Below are 23,858 nucleotides of genomic sequence, written 5' to 3' on the forward strand. Positions count from 1 at the left end.
GAGCCCAGGGCCAGGACGTCGGATTCCGCTTGAAGCATATGCGAACTGCAGTGAGGCGGCGGTGCTGGGCCCTGCCATACAGCTGATCCATCAAAGTTTCACGACTCGTGCAACAGGCGATGATAGTAAGGCACGGACATTGTAGGGGTAGCGTCTCATCTTACAACAAGCTACAGCATCGTCTACTCATCACATTCCCAGCTTACTTGCACAAATGCCTGCAATTCCGGCAAGACCCCTGTCGCCTTGTTACGCCTCTATTCTACATCCGTCATATTGTACATGACGGCCTTCTTACCGCCGTCGGCAGCGACGTATCCTGGTATCCATCCTTGTCAATGGAAGAAGTACGTGCTCTTCTTCAGCCTAGTGACATCGAAAGCACCTTTGGCTGGAATCTCTGGGAAGCTCATCGGCATCCAGACATGTGTTTTCGGGACATACACAGCCTTGGACGACTTCTTGGTTGGGAGCCAGATATCGGAGTTCCCTAAGGTGAGCCTATCGTGCTGAGCTTCGTCGCTGATGGCGCTGCCGTTTCCGTTGCCGTCTTCGCTTGCGAGCGCATCGGTTGAATCGTCCTCGATCGACGACTCAGGCTCCGATTCCGGAAGCGTAGGATCGGATACTTCATCAGCATCACTGTTCGTGCCCTCCACGTCAGCCGCCGAAAGGGAAACCTCTCCCAGTGCCCGACCAGCCGTTTCGGATGCTTTCACATAAGCGCTCTCGTCGCCGTGCTCGGCCATAATGCTGCCAGGTGTGACCATCTCCTGCCCCTTCTTGACCTCTTCCGGGTCGCTGCTACTCAGCAGTCGCAACCTCTCCGCCTCCATCGCAAGCTCGCTCTTCTTGGTCGGGTCCTTCTTCCACGTATGTCTCAGCGCCGTGATCTGCTTGCCAACCTTACTGTTCGCTTGCACCGAGGCGAGGTACATGCAGCCCTTGTACCTGGTCTGGAACTCCTCCCGCAGACGACCAATGATGTTCTCACTATGCATCTCCACAAATGCATCCCTCAGCAAGATATTCAGCCGGTCGACATCGCAAGCATGAGTCCAGAAAGAGTCATGGATTGAAGCGAACGTCATGCCCATCTCCGTGCACTTCAGTGCCGACAATAGCATGTGCGTCGCATCCAGAGAATGGATAAAGTTGGGCGGAAAAGCCTGCAGCTGTTTCCGCTTGCTCACCGGATCCCACACGTGCGGGTTCGTGAGATAGAGCGTCTGCATCGCCGTACCAACACCCTTACTCGCACTCGTGCGATACGGCTGTACCACCGGCAGTCTGAGCGGCGTCGTCCACACAACCGTCGACTTGAACAACGACTTCGCCTCTTTATGCATCTTGGAAGCTCGGCTCAGCGGCGTGCCATCCTTCTTCTTCTGCTCCTGCAGAGCCGCCTTAGCAGTCTCCGCTTCGATATCTCTTCCTTCTTTCCGTGCTTGCTCGATCTCCTTCGCCTTCTTCCTCGCCTCCGATCTGAGCTTCCTGTGCATGTATCCAGACATCTGAGGAGGTTCACCCTCACCCTCTGACTCCGCAACCAACTGCTTGACCTGCTCCGGCGTCAGACACGTCGCGATCCGGTCTGCGCATTGCCCGAGCCAGTTCTGGATCGCCTGGGCGCCCGTGAACATGGAGCCAAGTGCCTTGAAGATCTCAGTAGCGACGTAAAGGGACATCTTCTGCAACGAAATGTCATCGAACCTGGAAACCTCTGGGAACAGGACCTCCAGCTGCCGTTGCACTTGAGCCTTGGCACCGTAGAAAGTGACGCCGTAAACGTTGGTCATGACGGGCTGCTTCACGCATTTCCGCGTGAGACGGCCATCAAGCTTCTGGGCGATCTTGTTTCCTGCCGCAGCGTCTCTAGCGACGGCCTTCTTCACTTCTTCAGCGACGGCGGTATATACATCGGCCGGTCGATCACCGGGCTCGAGATTGACTTGCCGTGCACCGATCTCGTCACCACCTAGCGCGGCATAGTGCTGCAATCCGTTACACGTGCCATCCTGCTGGATGGGTAGCGTGCTGAGGAACTTGGTAGGGTCCGGGGAGTCCAGTGCTTTGGTCAACTCAAAGCATGCTGCAAGCGTCTGCCACGAGTCTTCGGCTTTTAGCCACCACCTCCGACCATTCAACGGGTTGCGGACGGAATCGTAGATATCGTCCAAGTGGTCCTCGGTATACTGCAGCCGCTCCGACATACTCGCCTTATCGTAACCCGCAACAGTCGCCAAATGAATCTTAAGCCACCTGAGACCTTTATCACCAAGCGGCTTGCCTTCCGCAAAGACAAGCACACCACGGACATTATCCGCGCCCATATGGTTAAGATACGGCGGGATCGGGTAAGCGCGACCGCGGAAGTCCATGTTGTGGGGGAAATAGATCGTCTCGTTCAACATCGCCCGCGCAACCTCCATCTGGAAGTTCTGGAAGCAGCGCTTGGAATGTGCACCACTGCGCTTATTCTCCACATCATCAACGGCCTTCAACCAGTTGCGGCGCTCCGCCATGTCTCCAGCCGGAGGCTCGGGTGGTACGTCAATCTGCGGGTGCAGCGGCGCAAAGTTTGCGATCTCCTCGCCTGAGTTCCAGGCTTCAATTTGAACCCTAAAGACATCCGGATGCACTTTCCACGGCACCTTACCAAGCGCGGTGAGACCGGCGTATAGCTGCGTCATGTCGCCTTTGTTATGCGCAGCATGGAAGTAATCACGGCCGCTCTTATCGCCCGGCCCCAGTCGTAACACATCGTTTGCGTAGTGGATATATCCGCCCACACTCCAGCCTGTCCACGGCTTCGGCTCGACAATCATGGGCATGCGCTTCGCGATGACGCTACCCATTGGCTCGCTCTCAAGTTTGTCGATCAAAGCCGGGTTCGGCGCAACAATGCCGACCTTCTTGCCTAGGACGTACTTAATGCGATGCAGGAATGCCGGCTGCAGCTGCGTGATCTTCTGCTTGGTTCGGGGATGCTCGCGCGTGACGGGCAGCTGCGCCGACTCCTTGAGCTTCTGAATGAGCATTGCGCAAAGCTTGACTTTCGCGTCGAGCGGCCATTTGTCGTCGGACTCCACCAAGGTCGAATTCGCTCCCTTCTTGTGCTTCAAGCCTTTTGCGAACATTCCTTGCCTTCGCTTAGACGCTTTGATCTTGCCTCCCTGCCGTCTTTCTTTCATCTGCTCAACCGATCTAGAGGCGTCGGCTTCAGCTTCAAGCTGCTTTCCCAGGCTCGTGGTGAGATGGCTCAGTTTCATCTCCACCTCATACTTCTTCGTATGCCTGTCTTTGCCGCCGGCGAAGCGAGACACGACAAAGAGGATGGTGTTGGCTGCGACCTTATCCATGGGCAACAATTCCAGGTAGGGTGCGTAAAATGAGCGGTCCTCCTCCTTCGCTCCATCAGGTTGCGCCATGACTTTCCTACACTCCGCGAGCTCTTCCTTCAAAGCCGGTAAGAGCGCTTGGTACCACTGCCACATTAGCGCGCCAAGCGGCCTACTTTGCAGCTGTGTTGAAATGCCAATCTTTCTCAGCTCATCGTCCGCCTCACGCCACCGCTGGATGGCAATGTCGACAGACGTCTCTTCCATCAGCCGTTGACGTTCATAAGCTCGCTCTCGTTGCGCTTCAAGTGGTGCATCTGCGGGTAGTGGTGGCAGACTGATGAAGCTGGTCATGGCTTGTTTGATGTTGGACAGCCCACTTCCTTTCTGCGCGGTCTCCATGACCTGCGGTAGCTCACCCACATCCACTTGATCGGTGCGCGCCAGATACTGCGGCAGCTCTTCCTTCTTGAGCTCCACTTCCTCCGGATCCGCCAATATAGCCTCCTCCAGACTCTGATCCTCGTAAACGGTCGAGGTAGCTCTTCCCAGTATAGTGAACTCGTTGTCATCGTAGTCTTCAGACTCAAGCACCTCGTCCAGAGTCTCTCGACCAAGTGACTCTGCGATACTCGCATACCTTCGCAACGTCCTATCACGCTGCGTCCCATCAAGTGCACGCATGGTAGCCCTCATCATGATGATTAATACTCTCGCATCGACCTCGACGTTCTTCTTGCGGACTTCAATCTCGAACCACTTCTGCATGGTCGCCAGCGCATGCTGAGCTTGTGTCGACCTCCTGTCCAGCATGGCCAACACCCTCAGCCGTTCTTCGAGGTATGCAGTGTGTGCATGAAGCAATTCAGGCGCATAGGAAGCATTCTGTGCCGCCAGCTTCTGAATGATGGCTTCGACTCGGTTGAAGCGACCAATGCGCAAACTCGTATGTAGATGCTGCAGCAGGTCGGCGATGGTGCCCTGTACTCCGTTCTGCACTTTGATCAATGCTGCTGGGTTTTGGGTCGATTTGTTAATGATGATTGGGTTGTCGTACGGCCGCAGCACTGACAATTGCTGGCCCGGTTGCCGCACAGGCTGTAAGGATTGCTTGGCCCACGGAACGTTCTCGTCCGCCTTGTTGCGAAAGCCGCCGCCATATCCAGCAGGTGGAAAGGAGGCATTGTGGACAGACACGGGAGCGCTGTCTGCTGCGGTGGCAAGGTGTCGTACTTGCGTCTTCGCCTGCCGACTCCGACTGGGGCTCGGTCGGCGACGGCGAGGTAACGTCTCATTATGAATGGCAGCCTGAGAGGTGCTCCAGCGTAGTTGCGCCGGGGCCAGCCATGGCAATTGGAGCTGAGCAAAGGAGGCCGCAAGGAGCTTCGCAGTTTGACGACGCTGTCTCCGTCCAGCGGATCGAACGAGCATTGTGTCGTATTGCGCACACGCCGCTTCCCGATATCCTCACCCTAGAACAGGCAGAGTCGTCGAAGAATGGTATGCAAGCAATGCAATGCAAATGCCAATGAAGTGGACAAGGATGAATGCTCCCTCGGCCTCCCCTGGCAAAGTTCACTCACGCGACTCTTGGCAGCGCCTTCTGTTCGCCGGAGTTCCTCCGCGCCACTAGCGCAATTCGATGAATTTCCGTTTGAGGAGAAGTGAGACTTCTACGGCGTTGGCTCCGAGGACACTCCATTCCTGTTTCCAGAAGAAGTCTCGTTGACGACGGTGAACCTACCGGCACTGCGCTTTCACGGGATTCGATTGACTCCATGGCGAAGAGGAAAGCAAATGGCGACGACAAGCGTCCCACCCGAGACAAGATGGACGTTGACGGCGAGGAGGAGGACGATGAAAGCGATGTAGGCTATTGGTTCGAACGACTTACAACATTGCTTACTGACATAGTTGACAGGATGCAAGCCTCATTGATGTGGACTTCGAATGGTTCGACTTTGACCCAGAAATCGACTTCCACGGCCTGAAGACATTGCTCCGTCAGCTTTTTGACGTGGACAACGACCTACTCGATCTTTCCGAACTTGCCGACATCATCCTCGCGCAGCCTGAGCTCGGCACGGTCGTCAAATGCGATGGCAAAGAAAGCGATCCATTTGCTTTTCTAACCGTGCTAGATCTCCATCGCTACCAGGAGAAGGCCGTGATGAAGCAGCTTACGCAGTATCTACAGCAGAGGACCGCAGATGTCGAAGGCATAAGACAGCTGCGGGAGGTGCTTTCATCAAACTCAAAGTCAAAGCTTGGCCTGATCTTGTCGGAAAGGCTGATCAATATGCCGCATCAAGTCGTGCCCCCACTATACAACTTTCTGCTTGAGGAGATTCAGACTCCGAGTCCAAAAGGCTCATCAGAAGCTCTCACGCACTACCTGATCCTCTCTAAGACGTACGAGGAAGTGGCGTCCAAGCTCGACGCTGGCGAGGAAAGGCCGGCGAAGAAGAAGAAAGCAAGCGCCACCTCCGCGGCGGAGACGTTCTACTTCCATCCCGAAGATGAAGCATTACAGAAGCATGCACTCGCGCATTGCAGCTTCGACTACGCGAAGCAAGGCGACGAAGGCGCGAGTGATTCGAAGCGAGCGTTCCAAGATCTGGGAGTCAGGCCGCAAGGTCACTTGATCTTGATGGATGCGATGAAGTTTAGAGATGCTGTCAAAGCTGTTGAGAGTTATTTGGGCTATCCGAGCTGAGTTTTCGCTTTCCTGCATGACAGCGCCCAGACATTGTCGCCTACGCTTACGCAAAAGTGGCGTTCTCAGAGATTACGCTGTGCTCTCGTAGTGCGCGGGCTCCAAGCGTCACCCATTCGACCCAGAGCGGCGCAGGTCCGTGGTCCTCTACATACACTGCCCAAGCCATGTGTCTGCGCCTACGCAGGCGCGGTGCCAAGAGCAAACACACCTCGCTCTCGTAAAGGACCGACTGCGAAGCGTCACCAACACGCTGCGGCCATCACCGATAGCTCAGAACTGGAGAGCATTAACATCAGGACAAATTCACCATCCAATTGCACTCCAATCCTGCGTACTACGGACCGGATCGTTCAATGGAACTACCTCCGTGAAGCTCGAATGTTGCCTTTTCACAAACAGCGCCTCTGCCGGCACGACCTAGCCGTGCTTGGTGAGACTTTGTCCCGCAAGGGAAGTTTTTGGTTTGACCCTTACCACCATCATCGTGGTGTTGAGGCGGGCCTCGAATGCAGCAAAGACGAGACAGGTTTGGCGATTAGCGAGTGTGCAGTCGTAGCGCCAACAGTCCTTTGGAAGCTTTCCGCCGAAGAAGGAAGTCGCGCCCGCTTGACCGAAGATGCCACTGCCTTTTGTTGAAAAGACCGAATTTGATGCGGATGGTCTTGATGAAGCTTTGGCAACCATGCCTTAGTGACATCGGCCAGTGACGGATTTGCGCTTGGGAAATTGCGTCGCTGCCGTGATAAGCCTTGGCAAAAAAGGTGCGAGAGGCGTGATTGGCGGCAAGGCATTGCGGTCCGAGCACTGCTATGTCTTCGTTTGTACCTATTCCAACGGTACTCCATGCCTCTGTAATGCACGAATGCCTGAATCTGTGCGGTCTCCTGCATGTTCTCTTTTCCGCACAGACTTCCCCGATATGGTGGCAATAGGACCTTTGACGATTCAACATTATTAATCTTCCATAATTCGTGAACTCTTTGTGCCGCTAACTTTCCTCATCAATCAACATTGCACCTTGTTTGTCGACCGCTCAACATTAATCCACTCATGGTATGCTTCTGCAGAATGAGTGTCCACGTGCCCAGATTGCTCGTATGGCGGAGTGTTGTCCAGTCGCCTTCTGTGCTATCCGAGCAGACCTTCCCATGTTTGGTCCGACAAGATCATCGTGTATTCCCGGAGATTGACCGAAGATGACCACATTCCTGATGCTTCCCCTGAGTACAAGAGCATCCTCAGCTCCACGTGGGGGCCCCCGAAGTGTCGTGAACGGTACTTTCATGGAGAATCCATCAGCGCGCCGTAGTGTTTCTCACACTCAATCTCGACGTCGCTGGAGCTCTCCACCATTCGTTCGGCTGTAGACGATGTCGCGCACTCTTCACCAGGCGCCTCTCGTTGCTTGGACGATTTGAGGTCCATGGCAGTCTCCAGGTCAACAACGATCGATTGTCGAAAGTCCCTGTCGTCCCTAAGCATGCTTTCGATTGCCTCTTCTTGGAGCTTCCTGATGTCCGCAATTCTGTCGTTAAGTTCTCGTATGGTCTCTGCAGCTCGATACCTCAGAATATCATTGTTACGCTTGGTCTCATCGATCAGAACCTCTAGCCTGCCTCGTTGACGAGCAACGTAGTCCGCGGCGTGGTCATTGTTGAGCAATGTTGCGAGTGCCTCTGCATCAGCCAAGAATTGGAGAAGGCGATTCACTGACACCTGTATCCGGTGTACAGCAGTGTGTCTTAAGTCTGCGATTGATTCGAAAAGCTCCGAGAGTGGGATTCTGAGCGTGAGAGCTGTCTCATCCAAGCATCGCGCACTTTTGAAAGTCCGAGTCCAAACGTTCAACTCCACCTGCTCAGTACATTCCCACCCGTTCTTACGGAGTTCTGCACCCAAGTGCTCTTGTGCAAAGGTGAAGCAAGCATCTTCCAACACCTTCTGTATCTTGTTCGTCAAACGATGCTGCGTTTGGAACGGCACGTATATGGGGTAGAGCGACGGTATCCGAAGCTCTGAATAGTGTTCATTGCGCTCTTGAGACCCTGAATTAGATTAGCTGGCGTATGTCGGACACGTTCACGGCAACAATTTGTACCCAAAGACTTGAACCCGTGTCCCTCGGTAGCAGCATCACGATTAGTACTATTTGCCTCGACGGTATTTGAGTGACCTTCTGCGGCGTTCCTAATAGCGTGGGCTTCCGATCTGGCCGCCTCCTCTTCCGAATGCTCTCGTTCTGCACTCTGAGCCGGTGAGGTACTGAAAACCTCTGGGAAGCGAATTTTCGCTCGCAGACTGGAACCAAAGACATTCTCTACAAGGAGGTTCTTTGCTGTTTGATACACGTGCTCCTGATGGTGACTTTGCATAAGTGCTTGAACGTCCGGCCTATGCGCATGGATTTGTATTTGCTTCTTGATTGCCTTGGAGCTGCGGACTTTGGCGTCTTCTCCGGTGAAGACGCTTCTTAGAGCTAAACAAACAACTCGCTCATCCGGCTTATTCATAGCAGAAGACTTCATGCCTTCCGTCAGTCGCAACCTGCCGTGACGTAAGGGATCAATCTGATTTCGATGTACTCATTATATTCCCGGAAGTGCCTAGAGCAAAGCGGCCGAAGTAGAGAAAGAAAGAAGATAAGGGATTAGCTAGAGCCGTTTGATATCATAAACAGGACGTACAGCATCGCCGACAAGCCTAAGGCTTAGGTGGTGGGCTGACCTACCACCGGCAAGCTAGGTGCTACACGAACTATGACCGGCGTGTGTTCAAGCCTTCAATAAAGTGACCGCTGCCGGCCAAGAAGCTTCTTGGACCGTTGTGGAAGATGATACATGCGCGGCGTGCATGCATTCGATAGCGCAGGCTTGGCACAGGTGGGCAAAAAGTGAAGTTTGGCATTGTCAGATCCCCTGCTTCCAACGCCGTTCGACGTTCGATGATCCACGCAGATAAGTGAAGTGAGTGCGAGAGCGGGGGCGGACCCAGAAGCGTAACAACGTAGACCAAGATGCATGATGGGTTGTCGATCAGACACCAGGATGCACCTAGGCCAGCGGCCGAACTCCATACCAGGATCATCCATGTAACTCCACGTCCGGTTTGTAGGACAGCGCCGTTGCCAGAGTAGGTCCGGGTCTGCGGACTCTACGGAAGTGCACGATGAATCGCGAGCATAGGCGGAGGCTTGTGGCTGGCGTTGATGTCCCGTATCTTGCAGTCCGCGGTGAAGACGGCTGCGTAGATGATGTCGTCGTGAAGCTCGGGCGGCAGAGTCTGTACTCCTTGCGGAAGGTTGTCCATGTCCGGGTGTGCTGTTGGCATTGTTCGCGGTACCATGTATCTGTGAGGTTCGCGAATCAATGATGGGAAAGAAAGGGTCGGTTGCTGCTTTGAAAGAATTCAAGGTCACGCGGTCACAGAGCAAGGCTGTCCACTGCAAATGGCCGCCCATTTCCTTCACTCGACTTATCGAGACACTCTACTCAACAGTTTGCGACCTCCGGGCTTGCTAAACGAGCACGCGAACAACGTGACGCAATGTTGAAGGAACCTGTGAACATATGAGTAGATAGATGCACAGATTTATACACACCCAGCCGGCAATGCTTGAGATGAGACCCTGCGCCCTACTCGCGAGCGATGCGCCAGATGATGCGACTGCCCATGCCTTACCGTTATGGTACCACAAGACCTGTTTCCCATCCATCCTCCCTTACAGCCTACACTATCAACAACACATTCGAAATCTTCCCGCTCCTTTACGATTCGAGCGCAACGGCTCTATCTTACTCCACAGTAGCATGTCCTCCCGCATCGGAGCTCGAGCCCGAGACATGGATATCCGGGTCCACGGCGATCATCTCGGCGAGTATGTCGAGTATAGGCTGTCATTAGCGAATTAGCTTCCACATCCCCTCTCCTTTCACACCACAATATCGTGGATATACTAAGACTCACCTTCGGCACCGTTTTATCATAGATACTAATCAGCTCCCTCGGCTGCGGATAAACCTTCAACGCCTTGTAAAAGCACACGGCCGCATCAACCGGATCAGATCCATCCGTGCACATGCCCTCCCCCCTCGCAACCTCCTGCATGAAATACCCCTCCGTCTCCTCCGGGTCGCGAGGGAATCCCTCCTCGTTCGCCTCCTCCACTACTCGGCGTATCTTTTCCTTTTGGGAGCGCTCGGCAGATTTCGCCTCGGCCTCGAGCGTTTTGTGGACCTTTTTGTGTTGACGCTTGAGGTGTTTGCGGAAGTCGGCGTCGGTGCGGCGACGGTGGTCGAAGTAGAGGGCGTAGGCTAGGGCGGAGGTGGCGAGAAGGCCGGCGGAGGCGAGGGCGAGGGTGGTGTATGAGATTTGGGAGGGGGTTGTCGAGGCCATGATGGGGGGAGGATGGAGGGTGGGAGGTATGTAAAAAGCAGAGTTTGTAGCGGCGCGCGTGTTGTTGGGCGACAATGTTTGGGTATAGCAACCTTTCCGAATGGTCGTGTGATGGTAAATAATGCAATCGAAGTGATTCTTAAACGGAGGACTACTTTTGGCTTGGGATGAAGCTGGCCCAAGCTTCATCCATCTCCGTCACTCCCGCACGTGGCTCCATTGACCATAACATGAGAGAGTCAAAGGGATTAATCAACATTGATTAACGAGAGGCCATCATGTCGGAGGAGAAGAGTAAAGGCATCTCCCTCCGTCGCAAGAAGACCACCCGTCCAACCATCTCCGCGCCGCGCCAGATCCAGCCCGACGCCGCACCGCGCGAGCGCAGCGCCGACAGTCGCAACCCTTCGGTATGGACTACGCAGACCGACGCCTCTGGCGCGTCGGGTAATCTCGCCGTGCCCCGACCGCGGGAAGGAAGACCCAGTCTAGGCGGGAGAGACAACACCATCGACTTGGTCAAGCGACGTTACAGTACCAGGTTTGCCGGCGGTGTCCCTTACCCAGACGGCTCGCCCGTGCCAGCCGTCCCCGGCCTACCAGCCCAGTATGCGCGCGGAGACAGTCGGAGTCCGGCGAGAGATGGTCGTAGCCCGGAGCGTGGAGCAGGAAGACTACGCGTCGACCCTCGCGCGCTGAAGGATCCCCAACTGCAGGCCGACAAGTATGTGGAGAGTGTGCTGTCCGACGCCACCGAAGACGACATTCACGCTTTTCAAAACGAGCTGCAGAATGTCAAGGCGCATACGAGCACGGATTTGCAGCATAATGTCTACCAGAACCGCACGCAGTTCGTCAAAATCTCCAAGGAAGCCGACCGGTTAAAGTCGGAGATGCGTATGCTTCGCAGTCTGATGTCTGAACTTACCTCTGCACTCGGCCACGCAACGAGTGCGGGTGGCACGGATGACTTTGGTAGTGCTGGGAGCAGGCTGAGCGTCATTGCGGACAGGAAGCGCGCGAATAGGAGTAGCGTCGCCAACCTCGAAGCGATGTGGACGAGCCATCTGCAGGTCTTGTGGAAGCGGGTGGAGGGCAGTCAGAAGTATCTTCCCGCAATCCCCGGCCGCCACATCATTATGGAGAGCCAGCGGTGGGTGGAGCTAAATGCCGCGACCTGGAAGCCGAGACGAAGAGTAGCTCTAGTGTTGCTAAACGACCATCTCCTCATTTCAAGCGAGAAGAAGCGCGCAGACGCCGCATCCAGCAATCAAAACGCCGCCACTCAACCAGGCAACAGAACATCTATATACCAACAAAACCAACCTTCCACGGACCCCCAACGCCAAAATCAACCCGCCAGCAGCACCAGCACCCTCGTTGCCGAACGCTGCTGGCCACTTCAAGACATCAGTCTCGCCGATATCTCCTCCCACCACTCCAAATCCATCACTCACTCCCACACACGCGAACACGCCGCCATTGCCAACGCCATCAATATCCGCGCCGGTAACGAAAGTTTCACCTACGCCACCACCGACTCCGCGGAGAAGGCGGGTCTCCTTGTCGCCTTTAGGAAAGCGCAGGAAGATCTGCGAAAGCTTGTTGCGTCCACCCAGCAGCAGGGCGAGAGGGGGAGGTTCGGGGTGGGGGATGAGTTGGGGTTGGCGATGCGTGCTGGTCGTGACCCGCGTCAAGCGGAGTTGGGTGGACTGGGTGGCTTGAGTCGAAGCAACAGCATCCTCATCGACGTCGACGGCCGCCAACAAAGTATCCGCTGGGTGGAGGGCCAAATCGACACCCTCGACATCGACATCGCACTCCAACGCTTCGAGCAAGCCGTAAGCCGGGTGGAGAGTCTGAGGAAGCTGGCAAGAGGTATAAAAGGTAACGCCACCGCCCAAGAAATCATCACCACCAAAATCGACTCCCGCGCCACCAAACTCGCCCACAACATCGCCCGCCAGCTCATCAACACCTCCTCCGGCCTCGAACGCACCAAAACAAATGCCTCCTGGCTCGCCCGTCTGGGACACGAAGATATGGCCCGATCCCGCTACCTCACCTCCCGAACAGAAACCCTCCGTATCCGGACTCGCCAAATCCCATTCACGGGTTCACTACCACCGTATCTACACGCGCTGGCGTACACGACGTTCACCTTGTTATTGCATACGTTGAGATGCTGGAATGCGGCCTTTCCTGCTCCGAGCGCGGGGAGTGCGGTGGTAGCTTGGGCGAGGGAGAGGGTGGAGGAGTTCAACGAGGTGCTTGTTAGGAGGATGGAAGGGGTGGAGAGGGGAGGCGAGGTCTGGGGGGAGTGTGTGAGGGTTGTGGGGGAGCAAGTGGGGTTGCTGAAGGAGGTGGGGGTAGATTTTGGGGGGGTTGTGGGGAGGGGGGTGCTGGATTATAAGGGTGTTGGTACGGGGTCGGTGGCGACGGTGGGTGGTGGGCAGGTGGTTGATGGGAGTAGGAGTCGGAAGGGAGAGGCGAGGGATGTGGAGGTTGGGATGGCCGTTTAGAGTGTGGAGGTTGGGCAGGCGGGTGGTCCTTCAGCTTCGGGAGCGTTTGAACAGAGCTTTCAAGCTACATAAATCTGACGTCCAATTCTATCCCGGATCTTGCACATCCAACCGTGCGCCCGCGTGGGAGCTTCGCTGACCAACTGGCTGTCACCTTTTTTCCCACTAGTGAAGCGCCCATGCCCTCCATCCCTCGTTCATTCAGCCCACGGTGTGCACCGACTCGCCAGTAAGTACGCCAAGGCGAACAAACAAGCGACACATAACGCAATTCCGCCGGAGATCTCTACCAGCTCGAACTCCATCTCTTCCCAGCTAGAATCCGAAAGATCCGCGTCTGCGGTTGAAGGTCCGTCAGCTTTACCCGACGGTGAAAGATGCGCCTCCGCAGTCGAAGGAGGGTCGTTCTCATCAGTGGGTGAAAGCTCCATCTCCGCAAACGGGGGTAAGCCGTGCTCGTTAGAAGATGGAAGAGGCGCCTCCTCCGCGCTTGACGGTAAGCCATGCTCTTCAGATGGCGATACCGCAGGCATACGCGGCTCAGTCCACATCCAGTCATAGTCATAGCCCAGCTCTATACCATGCAGAACCGCCCAGTCGAGGAAGACGTCGAGGTTCTTGAGTCGCACATCCAGCTCCTGACGAGTGTAGCCCGAAGCACCTGAGTTGGCAAGCTTGCACGCGATCTCGTGGTGGATGCGGTGTAATAACGTCGCAAAGAATTCGTATCGCGATGGAGGAAGGAGTGCGCGCTCCGTTTGGAATCTGTTCTGCGTCCGCTGCCATCGGTGATGCAGCTGTTCGAGTGTAGGCGGTATACGGAGTACGACTAGCAGACGTTTGGCGGCGGTCTGAGACCGTGAGTGGCGGATACGTTTGGACTTGACGGAGGTGGATGGATTCAAATCGTGTTCGTCGGCCTTGCGTTTTCGTGTTGGGAATAGCGCGGCGTAGGACGGCGGATGGTCAGGCTCGCGGTCATACGTCTGTAGCAGTAACATGAAAGTGTCTATCGTGTATTGGTTCGAGAGGTGGGGATGCGAGTCTTGCGTAATCTCCACAAGGGATGCGAGGATCTGATGCATTCGTTCCGTGACGGCGTCATCGCGGTCAATCACGGTAGGCCCGCCTTCTGGGCTCGTTGTTGAGTGGTTATCTGTGCTGCGGCGGAGATGCAGGGGACTGGCTAAGGTCATGAGTCCTCCGGCTTGGTTGATGATTTGGGCACTGTCGTTCAAGCTATACCTCTCGAAGTGTTCATTCAGGTGGGTAAAATAGGCCCGACGTGCCGTCATGTCGGAAGCGATGATGCTTGTACTGTTGCTGAGTCTGCATGACAGTGTCTTCCCGGACAACTTCGCTGCGGCAGGTTCACCAGAGCCAGTAACACCTCCACTGCCAGTGAATGTGAAGCTCCTAACAAGACATGCCAGGATGAAGCTAAAGCTAGCACCTAATTCGGAAGCGGCGCAATTCACTCCGCACGCGATGCTGTAGTGTGAATAAACCATCGCAGCCGCGTTTCGAGGATTAACCCCAAGTGCCTCCACCACCCCTACCCTGCCTCCTCTGCGCGCTGAGTCTCCACTCATCTTCACCCTGGAAGCGATTATGCAGCGGCTGTATCCTCTCTTCTCTCTTCCTTTTACTCATCATGCCATCTCTACCCGCCACCTTGAAGAATGTCGGGGCGGCCTCAACCAGCCACTTTGGCTCGATCGCGGTAACATTATGCATATACTCTCTCGTCGTCTCCACCAGCGAGTGATAGATGACATGCTCTGCTGCTTTCCCGAACAGCGCAGAAGAAGGATGCATGTACACTGGCGTGCCTTCCACAAGTGTCTTATACCCTTCCTGCGGATCCTTGCGAGCACTGTTCCGGAAAAAGCCGGAGCACAGCGCCTGGCGTACTCGAGTTGTCTCGCGGCCGCAGGAGACAATGCGCAGTCGGTGACGATCCAGGATCTGAACAAGCTGTTTACGGACATCCTCCGCTCTACGCATAGAACGAGGCTGAATGAAGTTCTCGAAGCACCAAGGGTCGCTTCGTCCGGAGCCTTTCCAGCCATTGTAAACATTCAGCAGGGTGAGGTGGTCACCGGCTGGGTCGTGGAAGCGAGCTTTCTTCTGGTCTGCTTGCTGTTGCTTTTCCTTTGGCCGGTGAAAGACGGTCTGAACCGCACTGATCATGGCCACGATCGACAAAAGTTCTTCCGAGCAGCCCAGCTCCACGGACATGATAAGCGCTTTTGCGAGAGCGGGCTCCATTGGGAAGTCGGCCATCCGTCGACCGAGACGTGTAAGCAGACCCTCATCATCCAGCGCTGAGAGCGCATACAGCTCTTCAAGCGCCGTAAGCATGGTGTTCGTCGGCGGCGGGTCCATGAAATCGAAACCGAGCAGGTCATTAATGCCCATGGCCTTGAGCATCAGAATCGTGTTCGCCAAGTTCTGTCTTTGAATCTCAGGGATGGTAGTCGGCAGCATCTCATTCTGGAATGCACTCTCCGTATACAGTCGGAAACATTTGCCTGGACCAGTTCGGCCAGCCCGACCAGCTCTCTGTTTGGCTTGCGCCTGACTAATCGGCGTAACTTGCAACCTGTCCATGCCGAGCTTAGCATCATATGCCGTCTGCTTCACAAAGCCAGGATCGACGACGAAGTAGATGCCATCGATGGTAATAGACGTCTCTGCGATGTTGGTCGCGATAACGACTTTACGGCTTCCGGGCGGCGCGGGCTCAAAGATGCGACTTGCGATCTCGCTCGGGAGTGCGCCATAAATCGGAAGAATGATCAGCTCAGGCACGCTTGGCCCCAGCGCCTTCATTCTTTCGTACAAGATCTCGCACGAAGTGTCAATCTCCTCCTTACCGGTCAGGAATAGCAAGATGTCGCCAGGTGGTTCCGTCAGATGGATCTGCATCACTGTCGTAAGAGCAGCGTCCAAGTAATCACTTTCAGGCTCTCGGCTGTACATAATCTCCACAGGGAAAGTCCGACCTGGGATGGTCAATATCGGGCACTCATTGAAGTAGCTGCTAAATTTCTCCGCATCGAGCGTAGCGGAGGTTACGATGAGCTTCATATCGGGGCGTTTCTTCAGTGTCTTCTTCAGCAGGCCGAACAGCACGTCCGTCGCGATGGTGCGCTCGTGAGCCTCATCCAGCATGATGACCGAGTACTTGTTCAACTCTGGATCCAGTAGAATCTCTCGCTGCATGATACCGTCCGTCATGTACTTAATGCGCGTGCGATCTGAAGTTTTGTCTTCGAATCGGATAGTATAGCCAACCTCTTCGCCGATCCTGCAGCCAACCTCATCCGATACTCTAGCCGCCACGGACATAGCAGCCACACGACGAGGCTGCGTACAGCCGATCATCATGCCGTTGTTACTGTAGCCAGCTTCGGCAAGATATTGCGTAAGCTGCGTAGTCTTGCCTGACCCCGTGTCACCGACAACAATAAGCAGTTGGTACTCCTTAACCGCCTCCAAAAACTTTTGACGCATCTTGTAGGCCGGGAGAGACTCTCGCTGCTCCTTGATAGACATGGACGTCCGCTTGCCGAGCTCACCGCGACCACTGGCAATCTTCTTCCACTCAGGCATGTCTTGCTTCGCAGAAGCTTGACCACCCTGGCGAAGATCTGAGGCAAAGCGTCTCTCACGAGCCATCGGGTCGTTCCATTCCTGGCCAAGGTCGGTCTTCGCGGCTTCCTTGGCGTTCTTGTCTTGCGTTTCTTGTTGCCGCAAGTCTCGCCGCTCCTTCGCCAAGACGTCGCCTTGCATAGCCGCTCGGTTCATGCTTCCATCTGGCGCCTTGATGACACGGATGGGACTGAGCTCCAAACTCTGCTTAGTCTGGCCCGCAAGAAAGGGCGGCTCCTCTTCCCTAACCTCGATGTCAATGTCTTCTTCCTCCTCAATCTCCTGGCCATTAGCGGCTACGGTATAGTCTTCGTCAAGATCAGGATAGTCAGCGGCTTTGATCACGCCTGAAGCGATGAGTTGCCGAATCTCCCAACGCTCCGGACTAGTCATGCGCTTCTTCTGCTTTCTGCCAGCTCCATGACTTTCGACGACAGGAATGGTGTCGGCAGCACCGTTCAGACCGACAGCATTCGCTCCAGTGCCAGCGGTCTGCAACCGTCGGCCTGCGTTCAGATCCTGGCCGGTAGCCTGATCAACTTCGGCCATGCTGAGACTGATGCGCTTGTCCTGCACCTTCATAACCTTTACTTTGACCTCTTGATCTCTTGCCACCAGATCAGATGGATGATTGACCTTGTAGTCTGCCATGGCAGACACATGAACCAAGCCGTCTACCTTGCCTTTCACGCCACGTAGATTAACGAAGACGCCGAAGTCTTTGACGCCCGTGACCCTGCCATCATACACCTTATATAAAACCGGCATTTCGTCAAGTTCTAGCGGCGGTGGCTCGTCAAATGAGCCCCGTCTTCGCTTGCTGCGCCTCTGGCCATCCTCTTCAGGCCGATCGGAAGGTCTGTGAGACCGCGTGCGACCAAATTCATCCTCAAACAGAAACTCGTCATTCTTGTGAGCATTCTTGTGATTAGGACTCCTTGACCGCCGGTACCGTTTGTTATAGCGATCCTCGCGCTCGCGGTACTCGATTGGGCTCACACTTCGTTTGCGACCATTCGCTTTGGGTGGCCCGGCCATGGACTCGAGGATCGCAAATGTGTCATCCATAGCATTCTCCTTGTCTCCTTCATCAAATACAGGAGCCTTGTCTGGTAACGCAAGACCTTTGAACTTCGTGCTCCGGTCATCGTTGCGCTCATCGTATATAACACCGCCACCACCATTTTGCGCGGCCTTCCTGTACTTTGGGTGAAGCGTTTTGATCAATCGATCAATGCTTTCTGTCAAACTCTGTGGAAACTCATATTCACTTTCCAGCTTCTCACGGAAGTCGGCGGTGGTCTTAGCGGTAGCATGCTCTGCTATCACGAATTCGGCGATGGTTTTGTCCGCAATACCCATATAGTTGTTGACTTCCGACGTCACCTTGCTGACCAGCGAGAGCAGTTCTAGCTGCTCGAAGTCGTCCATGGTGACACTCTACGCTTCGTCTCTCTGACGAAGGAGAAGTAGAGGCTCAAGCATAATTGAAGGTGGCTATACTGACACGAGTCATTCAAAATTCGCCAAGCGTTCCGAAGGCTTCACCTTGCAAGTCAGTTCGCGAACTTGGTGCATCACCGCATCCGTTCGAAGAACAACTGACATAGCCTCGCGCTGTCTCCAGGAGTCGCGATCATGGCTGTGAGCATCTTCGTCCAGCATGTTGCAGCAAGCGCAAACTGACAAAACCTCAAAGTTCGTACCGCTAAATCCTCGACCTATGCTGCAGTCGCTCGTCAACGAAGAAGTCACCATCCGCCTCAAATGGGGTCAGACTGAGTACACAGGCCGCTTAGTGTCAGTTGACAGCTACATGAACGTTCAGCTTAGTGGCGCGGAGGAGTGGGTGAATGGCAGCAGTAGAGGCACACTGGGCCAAGTGCTTATACGGTATGCTGCAGACATTAACCAAACGAACAGAAAGAGCATGCGCTAATACGTGCTAGATGTAACAACGTCCTCTGGATATCTGGACGTAATCAGAAACATGCAAACGGGGATGTGAAGATGGAGGAGTAAAAGGCTCTAGGGTGGAGGGCGGTGATGCTTGCATCTGCCGGGAAGCGACTCGCTTCCGACCAAGCAACCGGATCACAAAGGCGTAGCCATGGCGACTTCGTGGAAGTTCGACTGTTGTTACCTAACAAGCGAGGCGTTAAGGAGTACCAAGCATGTTGAAGGAGTGGTCAAGGTCAGTCAGCGTTGCCTCTACCTGTGGCATATTAGATACTAAACTCGACTGCACGCAGCTCCGCGATTGCCTTGCATAATATGAGCATGAGAAACAGGGCTACGCGACAGGGGTTTCGAATACACAGAGCCTTGTCAATCAAGCTTGAGTATCATGTGTACGATTATTGCATGACAGCGTTGCTGAGATTGACGTATCTCAATGGCACACCATGCTCTGCGGATCATTCACGTACAATCGTATATCATACCCTTTCATCCGCTTTGACCGGCTCACGAAACGGATCAAGCCCGTCATCAGCCTCCGAAGGCGCAATCGAGTGCGCGTCTGCAACATGGTCCATGTTTGGCCTATCAGTCCCGGCCTGCTTTAGCTCCCAGCTGCCGACTCTCTCGTGTCCGATCGGGCTGAGAGGACTGTCCGGCGACCGCTCTATTGATGCGCCGACTGTTGCCCCGCCTTTCGGTACATTGGTCAGGTCTCTGTCTGAAGCCAGCTTTTGGCTGCCCTTGAACCCGCCAAGCTCGCTTCTAGACCTTCTCTCCGTTCGGTGAAAGCGCACACCGCCAACCAGCATGGCGAGCGCAAACACCAGGCCAGCAACCACGAGGGTGACAACTGCGCCTATAACACCCGCAATCGCCGGCTTCATTTGGCGCTGCGTGGTGAAGGTCGTTGAGTCAGTCGTGTTCGTTGTTGCATCGGAGCTGTTCCACGCCGCGCAGAAGAGGTTCGTCGCGCCACACTGGGTACACCAACTCCCAATGTCCGCAAGAAGGATGCCGTACATGCCGGTTTGGAAGTCATGCCACGTCATATCGGTTTGACTGGGCCCACGGTTGAATATAGGGTACGACTGGTAGTTGCCGCTCGTCTCATTCGTTCCGCCAGAGCCGTTGCGGAAGTAAAATCGTACCCACAAGTCACTGGTCGATGGAAATAGCATACTCATGCTGTTGTTGGTGTAGGAGAAGAGTTCGAAGACCGCAACCGATCCGAAGTCTGGAATACCGTAGAAGTTGCTGTTGATGTTCGGCAGGCCAAGGAGCGCGAACAGACTGACCATAGGCTCGAAATCGCCGAACAGCGCAGAGAACTTGTAATAGCTGCCGCTGGTCTGGATCGCAACCTGCAGCTGAGCGAGCATTTTCGCCGCCAGCAAGTTACCCGCAATCGTCGATATAGAGCCCTTAATCCTGCCCGGAAGTGCCTCGCTCTTGCCTGTATAGTTGTTTTGTGCCGTCAGATTAGTGAGTTGCGCCCATTGCTGGTGGTCCGCATACCAGCGGAGCTGATCGAAATAGCTGACCTTCGTCGTAGCGTTAATGTACTGTGGCTGACTGAGCAAGGCGGCAACGGTGGCATTGTGTGATCTCTGGTAGTTCAAATAGTCATAAATGGCGTAAGCATTGAAATAGTCCCACGCTGATGGATTAAGCACGCTCCTCAGAAGCGGCTGACCGATCGCTTGGTAGATGTGCCGAGACTCTGCCTCAACAGCTGCGAACTGCGGCGTGTTGGCATACTCAACGGCGGCGATATCGAAAGCGGGACAGTCTAGCGAACCGCCCAAATACGGGAATTCTGGGTCGTAACCACCGAAGCTGTGCACTTGACCGTACTGATAGCCTGACAGCGGGTTCTCGACGTAGGTGCCATTCGCAAGAATGCTCGTAGGGTCAAGCAACGACGCCGTGCTAGCGTTGAGAGTGTATGGTGGGTACAAACCCTGCAGGAAGGCTTGCGCGCTGGCAACAGTCCATTGCTCGTCCAGCGCACCAACGAAGACCTGCAGATTATCAACGCGGTTGCTGCTGAGGCCTTGAATTGGTGCACTGTTCACCGGGTTTGTGCTGGCCGAAGATACGTGGCGCTGGCGGAAAAAAGTTCCTGAATTATGCACCTGTTGCGCGCCATAGCTGGTAAGAGTGGTTGGAATGTAGCCGAGCACCTCAGGCGTGCGCTCCCCTGTTCGGTGGAAGATACTCGTCGCCCAGACAGTGTATTGGTTTGCTGCGGCATCGCCAGCCGCGAAGAACAGCACGGTCGCAAGGACCAGTGCGGTGAGAGCAGACATGTGTTCGTTGCAACTAACCCCCAACTCTTCCTTACCAACCTGCAAACAGCACCTACTCTGAAATCCGCACGCTGCAGAATGAGGGATCGTCAACCACCTACCGTGCGGACAAGACGCGAGGATGGGTCCAGCTCAGGCGAGCTGGCCCTCTTATCGCATACTGCAGCGTTACCCAGCCGCTCCTCGTGAGCCGTCTGCATGAAGGTGCATGTGAAGGGCTGCAGCTAAATATTCGGCTAACCTCGCTGGGTCTGGTTATCGCGGGGTTGTGCAGCGAAAGCACGAACCAAGCTTTCTCGGCTATACCGCGGCAACTTGCTACTTGCCACCCGAATTTCAATCGAAGGAGGGGAGGTTGATGCGAACGATTGGCTTGCCAGGACGGCTGCTAGCGGCTGGCTGCAGATCGCAAGGTTAGTGATCATCCACTCTTCCAACGACCAGAGAGATGCGCCCCGGTAAGGACAGACTGCACGCATCCTTGTGGTGGTGACCTCGCTGGCCCAAGGCAGTCTCAAGGCCGCCGTGCGACGAATGGACTATCCATCTGTTGCAGCTCCTTCATGCGTAGAGAGATTTATGAGCTCACAATCTCGTACTTGATCCTGACTCTTTGCTCGCATGTGGCAACCAGGCGTCGATACATCTTTGCCCAGCAGAAGCAATCAGCACCTCTCTCGGGTGTCACGTTTGTCCGAGGGGAGTAGTTATTGTGATCTGCACGCTTTAGTCAGGGCGATAATCGGTAGATTGAGGAGAAAGAACCTGCGACGACGCGTACGTATCTGCCATGAATTCATGCTTGTATGGTTCGCCATGGTCTTTTAGAGGACCGACAGAAGTCCGTCGGTAAGGTTACTGAGCTGAGCAGTTAGCCGTTAACCTTCATAGACAGGCGCGGAAAGACGTATAAAAGATCAAAGAGCCATCCACTCTCCCCTTCGCAGGATCAAGAAGATGGCCTCGGCTCCCAGGAGCCTTGATTAGATTGCAGCCCTTCGTTCCCCGTCCACCTTCACCGCTGCATCTGAGCGTCAGCAGGCGGAGCGGCGTCACCAAGCAAGGCCGGCAGACACGACACAGCAGACAAGCCTAAGCTTTGATCCTCACACAAGAGAGGTCCCGCTATGCGCGAATGGTGATCAGGCTACCCGGCAGACATCACGTTCCCCACCAACGCCAGAGCCAGACAACGACGGGTCATGGCTTTAGAAGAACCACCTTGTCTTGTCGCGACGACACCCAACGTGGCAAGCAGGCACCATCGTTCCGTTGCATCAAGCTGAGACTTCTCAGCAGCCACCGACATCAATTCAACAGACCCTCGTCGTCTCAAGTCCCTCGTAGGCATCCCACACCCCGCTTTCGCAGGAACGACTTTCTCTTTTTGTAGATGAGCAGCACTCTTAGAGACAAAGTCTTTGCTTTCCATCCCTTAAACCTCCGGTAAGCAGGCTTTGTAGAGAGGCATTTCTGCATTAAGCGCAAACGGACAAAGTACATCTGCAAAAACCGTTTGCCGTCTCACATGTAGTGAGGCTGCTCTGCAAGTCCAGTCAAGAGATCAGAAGGCAGGCATTTTGGTTTGTGGTTCGGCGCTCATCAATCGACATCCACTCGAGAACAGTGGACGGAGATGATTGATACGGCTGATCAGACAATCGCCGCTTCCTCATGAGGTTAGGCTAGACGAACAGTATCAATGGCTAATGCCGTGATACTGGCTGTGGACTTTTAGCTCGGACGAGGACAGAGCTGAACGTGGTTGGCCTTCTGACCTCATGCAAGGTCAGCGTGGCCGATGTGAGTGATGTACAGGACGTCTTCATCGCGAGCACAGCCAGAGTACGTCGGCTGCGTGTCAAGGCCAGAGTCCTGCCTCACGGCGTGCGTACTGGATCCGGAAGCTGTGGCGGACAGATCTCCGCTCGATGTAAGACACCTGTCACGACGTTTCACCCATGCAAGTTGTTTGGTTTGGCAAGGACAGCGAGAGTGCCGGAGCTGACGACATGCCAATGAACCCTTTCGGGCGACCGTGCAGATTGACCCGCTTCCGTATGTAAGTCCGGTGCACCTCGCAACATGCAATGCATGGTTCTGGCAAGTGTGACGCGGAGCGCTTCCGAGCGGGTCAAACTGCACAGTCAGTCTGTAGGCTGAAACGCTGGCTCGAGCGTGCTGCCATGCTCTTCTCCCTGCTTTTCAGAAGCAAACAACGCACAGGGTATCCAGTCGCGACAGACACCACTCAAGGTGCTGATGCACAATACGTCGACGGCCTGTCTCATCCTGCTGACCGGCATCCAGCTTAGCAGACTCTTACGGTGATCAAGCAAGCCACTCTGGAACAATGCAAGCAGCTTGCGAAGATCCTTAGGAGTGTCCCAATATGGGATCACTCCGACATCAAGTCGCCGACGCAGTCTATGATACACTCGACCGGCATTGATGTGCCAAAGCTGCCTGTGCTTGATCAGAGAATAAGTCCGGCCAGCAACCTCGACGCGCGCCCCCAGAGGAAATCTTACCAAACTGACGCATGAGGCCGCCATTTACCGCCTAATGGCGACCGGACATTCCAGCAACCTTTTCGCCCCCGCCTCACCATCATGCTGATTGCCGCTCGAGGGCAACGCCCAACGAGTCAAGATCGGCGGGGGCTAATCGAAGAAGCCAGCAGCTTCCCTTGCCATAGCAAGAGGACCGTAAAACTTCAACCGAGAGTATCGCTTAGGGTTAAGCTTCCGCGCATCTACCAGATTCGGCATGTACTCGGCCGGCCTTGACGTGGTAATGAGATGAAGTCTCAATGACTGTCTTGGAGGCTCCGTGACAAGCAAAAGTGCAGCTCGAGCTGCAACCCCGACACAGCTCAGCCACCAGACGGTGGAAGAGGGGTAGAGGATGGTGGACGTTTGGATGTCTGTGGGGAGAGTATGTGCTGTTGGTATGT

The 23,858-nt window shown here is 54.9% G+C and overlaps 8 protein-coding genes across 8 annotated transcripts; 3 read left to right on the forward strand and 5 right to left on the reverse strand.

Moving 5' to 3' along the window:
• Positions 1-144: 144 nt before the first annotated feature.
• BAUCODRAFT_38669 (uncharacterized protein) lies at positions 145-4,875 on the reverse strand. Its single transcript, XM_007682686.1, has one exon. It carries the CDS (start codon positions 4,770-4,772, stop codon positions 336-338), a length of 4,437 nt encoding a protein of 1,478 aa, XP_007680876.1. The 5' UTR covers positions 4,773-4,875; the 3' UTR covers positions 145-335.
• Positions 4,876-4,948: 73 nt separating this feature from the next.
• Positions 4,949-6,326, forward strand: BAUCODRAFT_297383 (uncharacterized protein). Its single transcript, XM_007682908.1, has 2 exons — positions 4,949-5,198; positions 5,261-6,326. Exons 1-2 carry the CDS (start codon positions 5,120-5,122, stop codon positions 6,055-6,057), a joined length of 876 nt encoding a protein of 291 aa, XP_007681098.1. The 5' UTR covers positions 4,949-5,119; the 3' UTR covers positions 6,058-6,326.
• Positions 6,327-7,326: 1,000 nt separating this feature from the next.
• BAUCODRAFT_134403 (uncharacterized protein) lies at positions 7,327-8,585 on the reverse strand (the record flags this gene model as incomplete). The annotated part of the gene is made up of 2 exons (XM_007682909.1): positions 7,327-8,105; positions 8,159-8,585. 2 exons carry the CDS (start codon positions 8,583-8,585, stop codon positions 7,342-7,344), a joined length of 1,191 nt encoding a protein of 396 aa, XP_007681099.1. The 3' UTR covers positions 7,327-7,341.
• A 789-nt stretch (positions 8,586-9,374) lies between these two features.
• On the reverse strand, positions 9,375-10,641 carry BAUCODRAFT_38671 (uncharacterized protein). The gene is made up of 2 exons (XM_007682687.1): positions 10,024-10,641; positions 9,375-9,950 (listed from the first exon to the last, which is right to left on the reverse strand). Exons 1-2 carry the CDS (start codon positions 10,450-10,452, stop codon positions 9,852-9,854), a joined length of 528 nt encoding a protein of 175 aa, XP_007680877.1. The 5' UTR covers positions 10,453-10,641; the 3' UTR covers positions 9,375-9,851.
• A 275-nt stretch (positions 10,642-10,916) lies between these two features.
• On the forward strand, positions 10,917-12,848 carry BAUCODRAFT_47995 (uncharacterized protein; the record flags this gene model as incomplete). The annotated part of the gene is made up of 1 exon (XM_007682789.1): positions 10,917-12,848. A coding segment is annotated over one exon (1,932 nt), but the record flags the coding sequence as incomplete, so codon positions are not given.
• A 294-nt stretch (positions 12,849-13,142) lies between these two features.
• BAUCODRAFT_297459 (uncharacterized protein) lies at positions 13,143-14,865 on the reverse strand. Its single transcript, XM_007682910.1, has one exon. It carries the CDS (start codon positions 14,564-14,566, stop codon positions 13,172-13,174), a length of 1,395 nt encoding a protein of 464 aa, XP_007681100.1. The 5' UTR covers positions 14,567-14,865; the 3' UTR covers positions 13,143-13,171.
• A 3,361-nt stretch (positions 14,866-18,226) lies between these two features.
• On the forward strand, positions 18,227-18,613 carry BAUCODRAFT_38674 (uncharacterized protein). The gene has a single exon (XM_007682688.1). It carries the CDS (start codon positions 18,295-18,297, stop codon positions 18,568-18,570), a length of 276 nt encoding a protein of 91 aa, XP_007680878.1. The 5' UTR covers positions 18,227-18,294; the 3' UTR covers positions 18,571-18,613.
• Positions 18,614-19,192: 579 nt separating this feature from the next.
• BAUCODRAFT_46040 (uncharacterized protein) lies at positions 19,193-20,899 on the reverse strand (the record flags this gene model as incomplete). Its single annotated transcript, XM_007682785.1, has 1 exon — positions 19,193-20,899. A coding segment is annotated over one exon (1,707 nt), but the record flags the coding sequence as incomplete, so codon positions are not given.
• Between the last annotated feature and the right edge of the window lie 2,959 nt (positions 20,900-23,858).

This window comes from Baudoinia panamericana (genome assembly GCF_000338955.1).
Source record: "Baudoinia panamericana UAMH 10762 unplaced genomic scaffold BAUCOscaffold_14, whole genome shotgun sequence".
Taxonomy (NCBI): domain Eukaryota; kingdom Fungi; phylum Ascomycota; class Dothideomycetes; order Mycosphaerellales; family Teratosphaeriaceae; genus Baudoinia; species Baudoinia panamericana.

Excerpts from the sequence above, each read along its gene's own strand:
- BAUCODRAFT_38669 (XM_007682686.1), bottom strand. The coding sequence starts at position 4,772 with ATGCTCGTTCGATCCGCTGGACGGAGACAGCGTCGTCAAACTGCGAAG.
- BAUCODRAFT_297383 (XM_007682908.1), top strand. The coding sequence starts at position 5,120 with ATGGCGAAGAGGAAAGCAAATGGCGACGACAAGCGTCCCACCCGAGAC. Across the intron at positions 5,199-5,260 it reads TGACGGCGAGGAGGAGGACG|AGGATGCAAGCCTCATTGAT; the intron begins ATGAAAGCGATG and ends GACATAGTTGAC.
- BAUCODRAFT_38671 (XM_007682687.1), bottom strand. The coding sequence starts at position 10,452 with ATGGCCTCGACAACCCCCTCCCAAATCTCATACACCACCCTCGCCCTC. Across the intron at positions 9,951-10,023 it reads ATGATAAAACGGTGCCGAAG|CCTATACTCGACATACTCGC; the intron begins GTGAGTCTTAGT and ends CGCTAATGACAG.
- BAUCODRAFT_297459 (XM_007682910.1), bottom strand. The coding sequence starts at position 14,566 with ATGAGTGGAGACTCAGCGCGCAGAGGAGGCAGGGTAGGGGTGGTGGAG.
- BAUCODRAFT_38674 (XM_007682688.1), top strand. The coding sequence starts at position 18,295 with ATGTTGCAGCAAGCGCAAACTGACAAAACCTCAAAGTTCGTACCGCTA.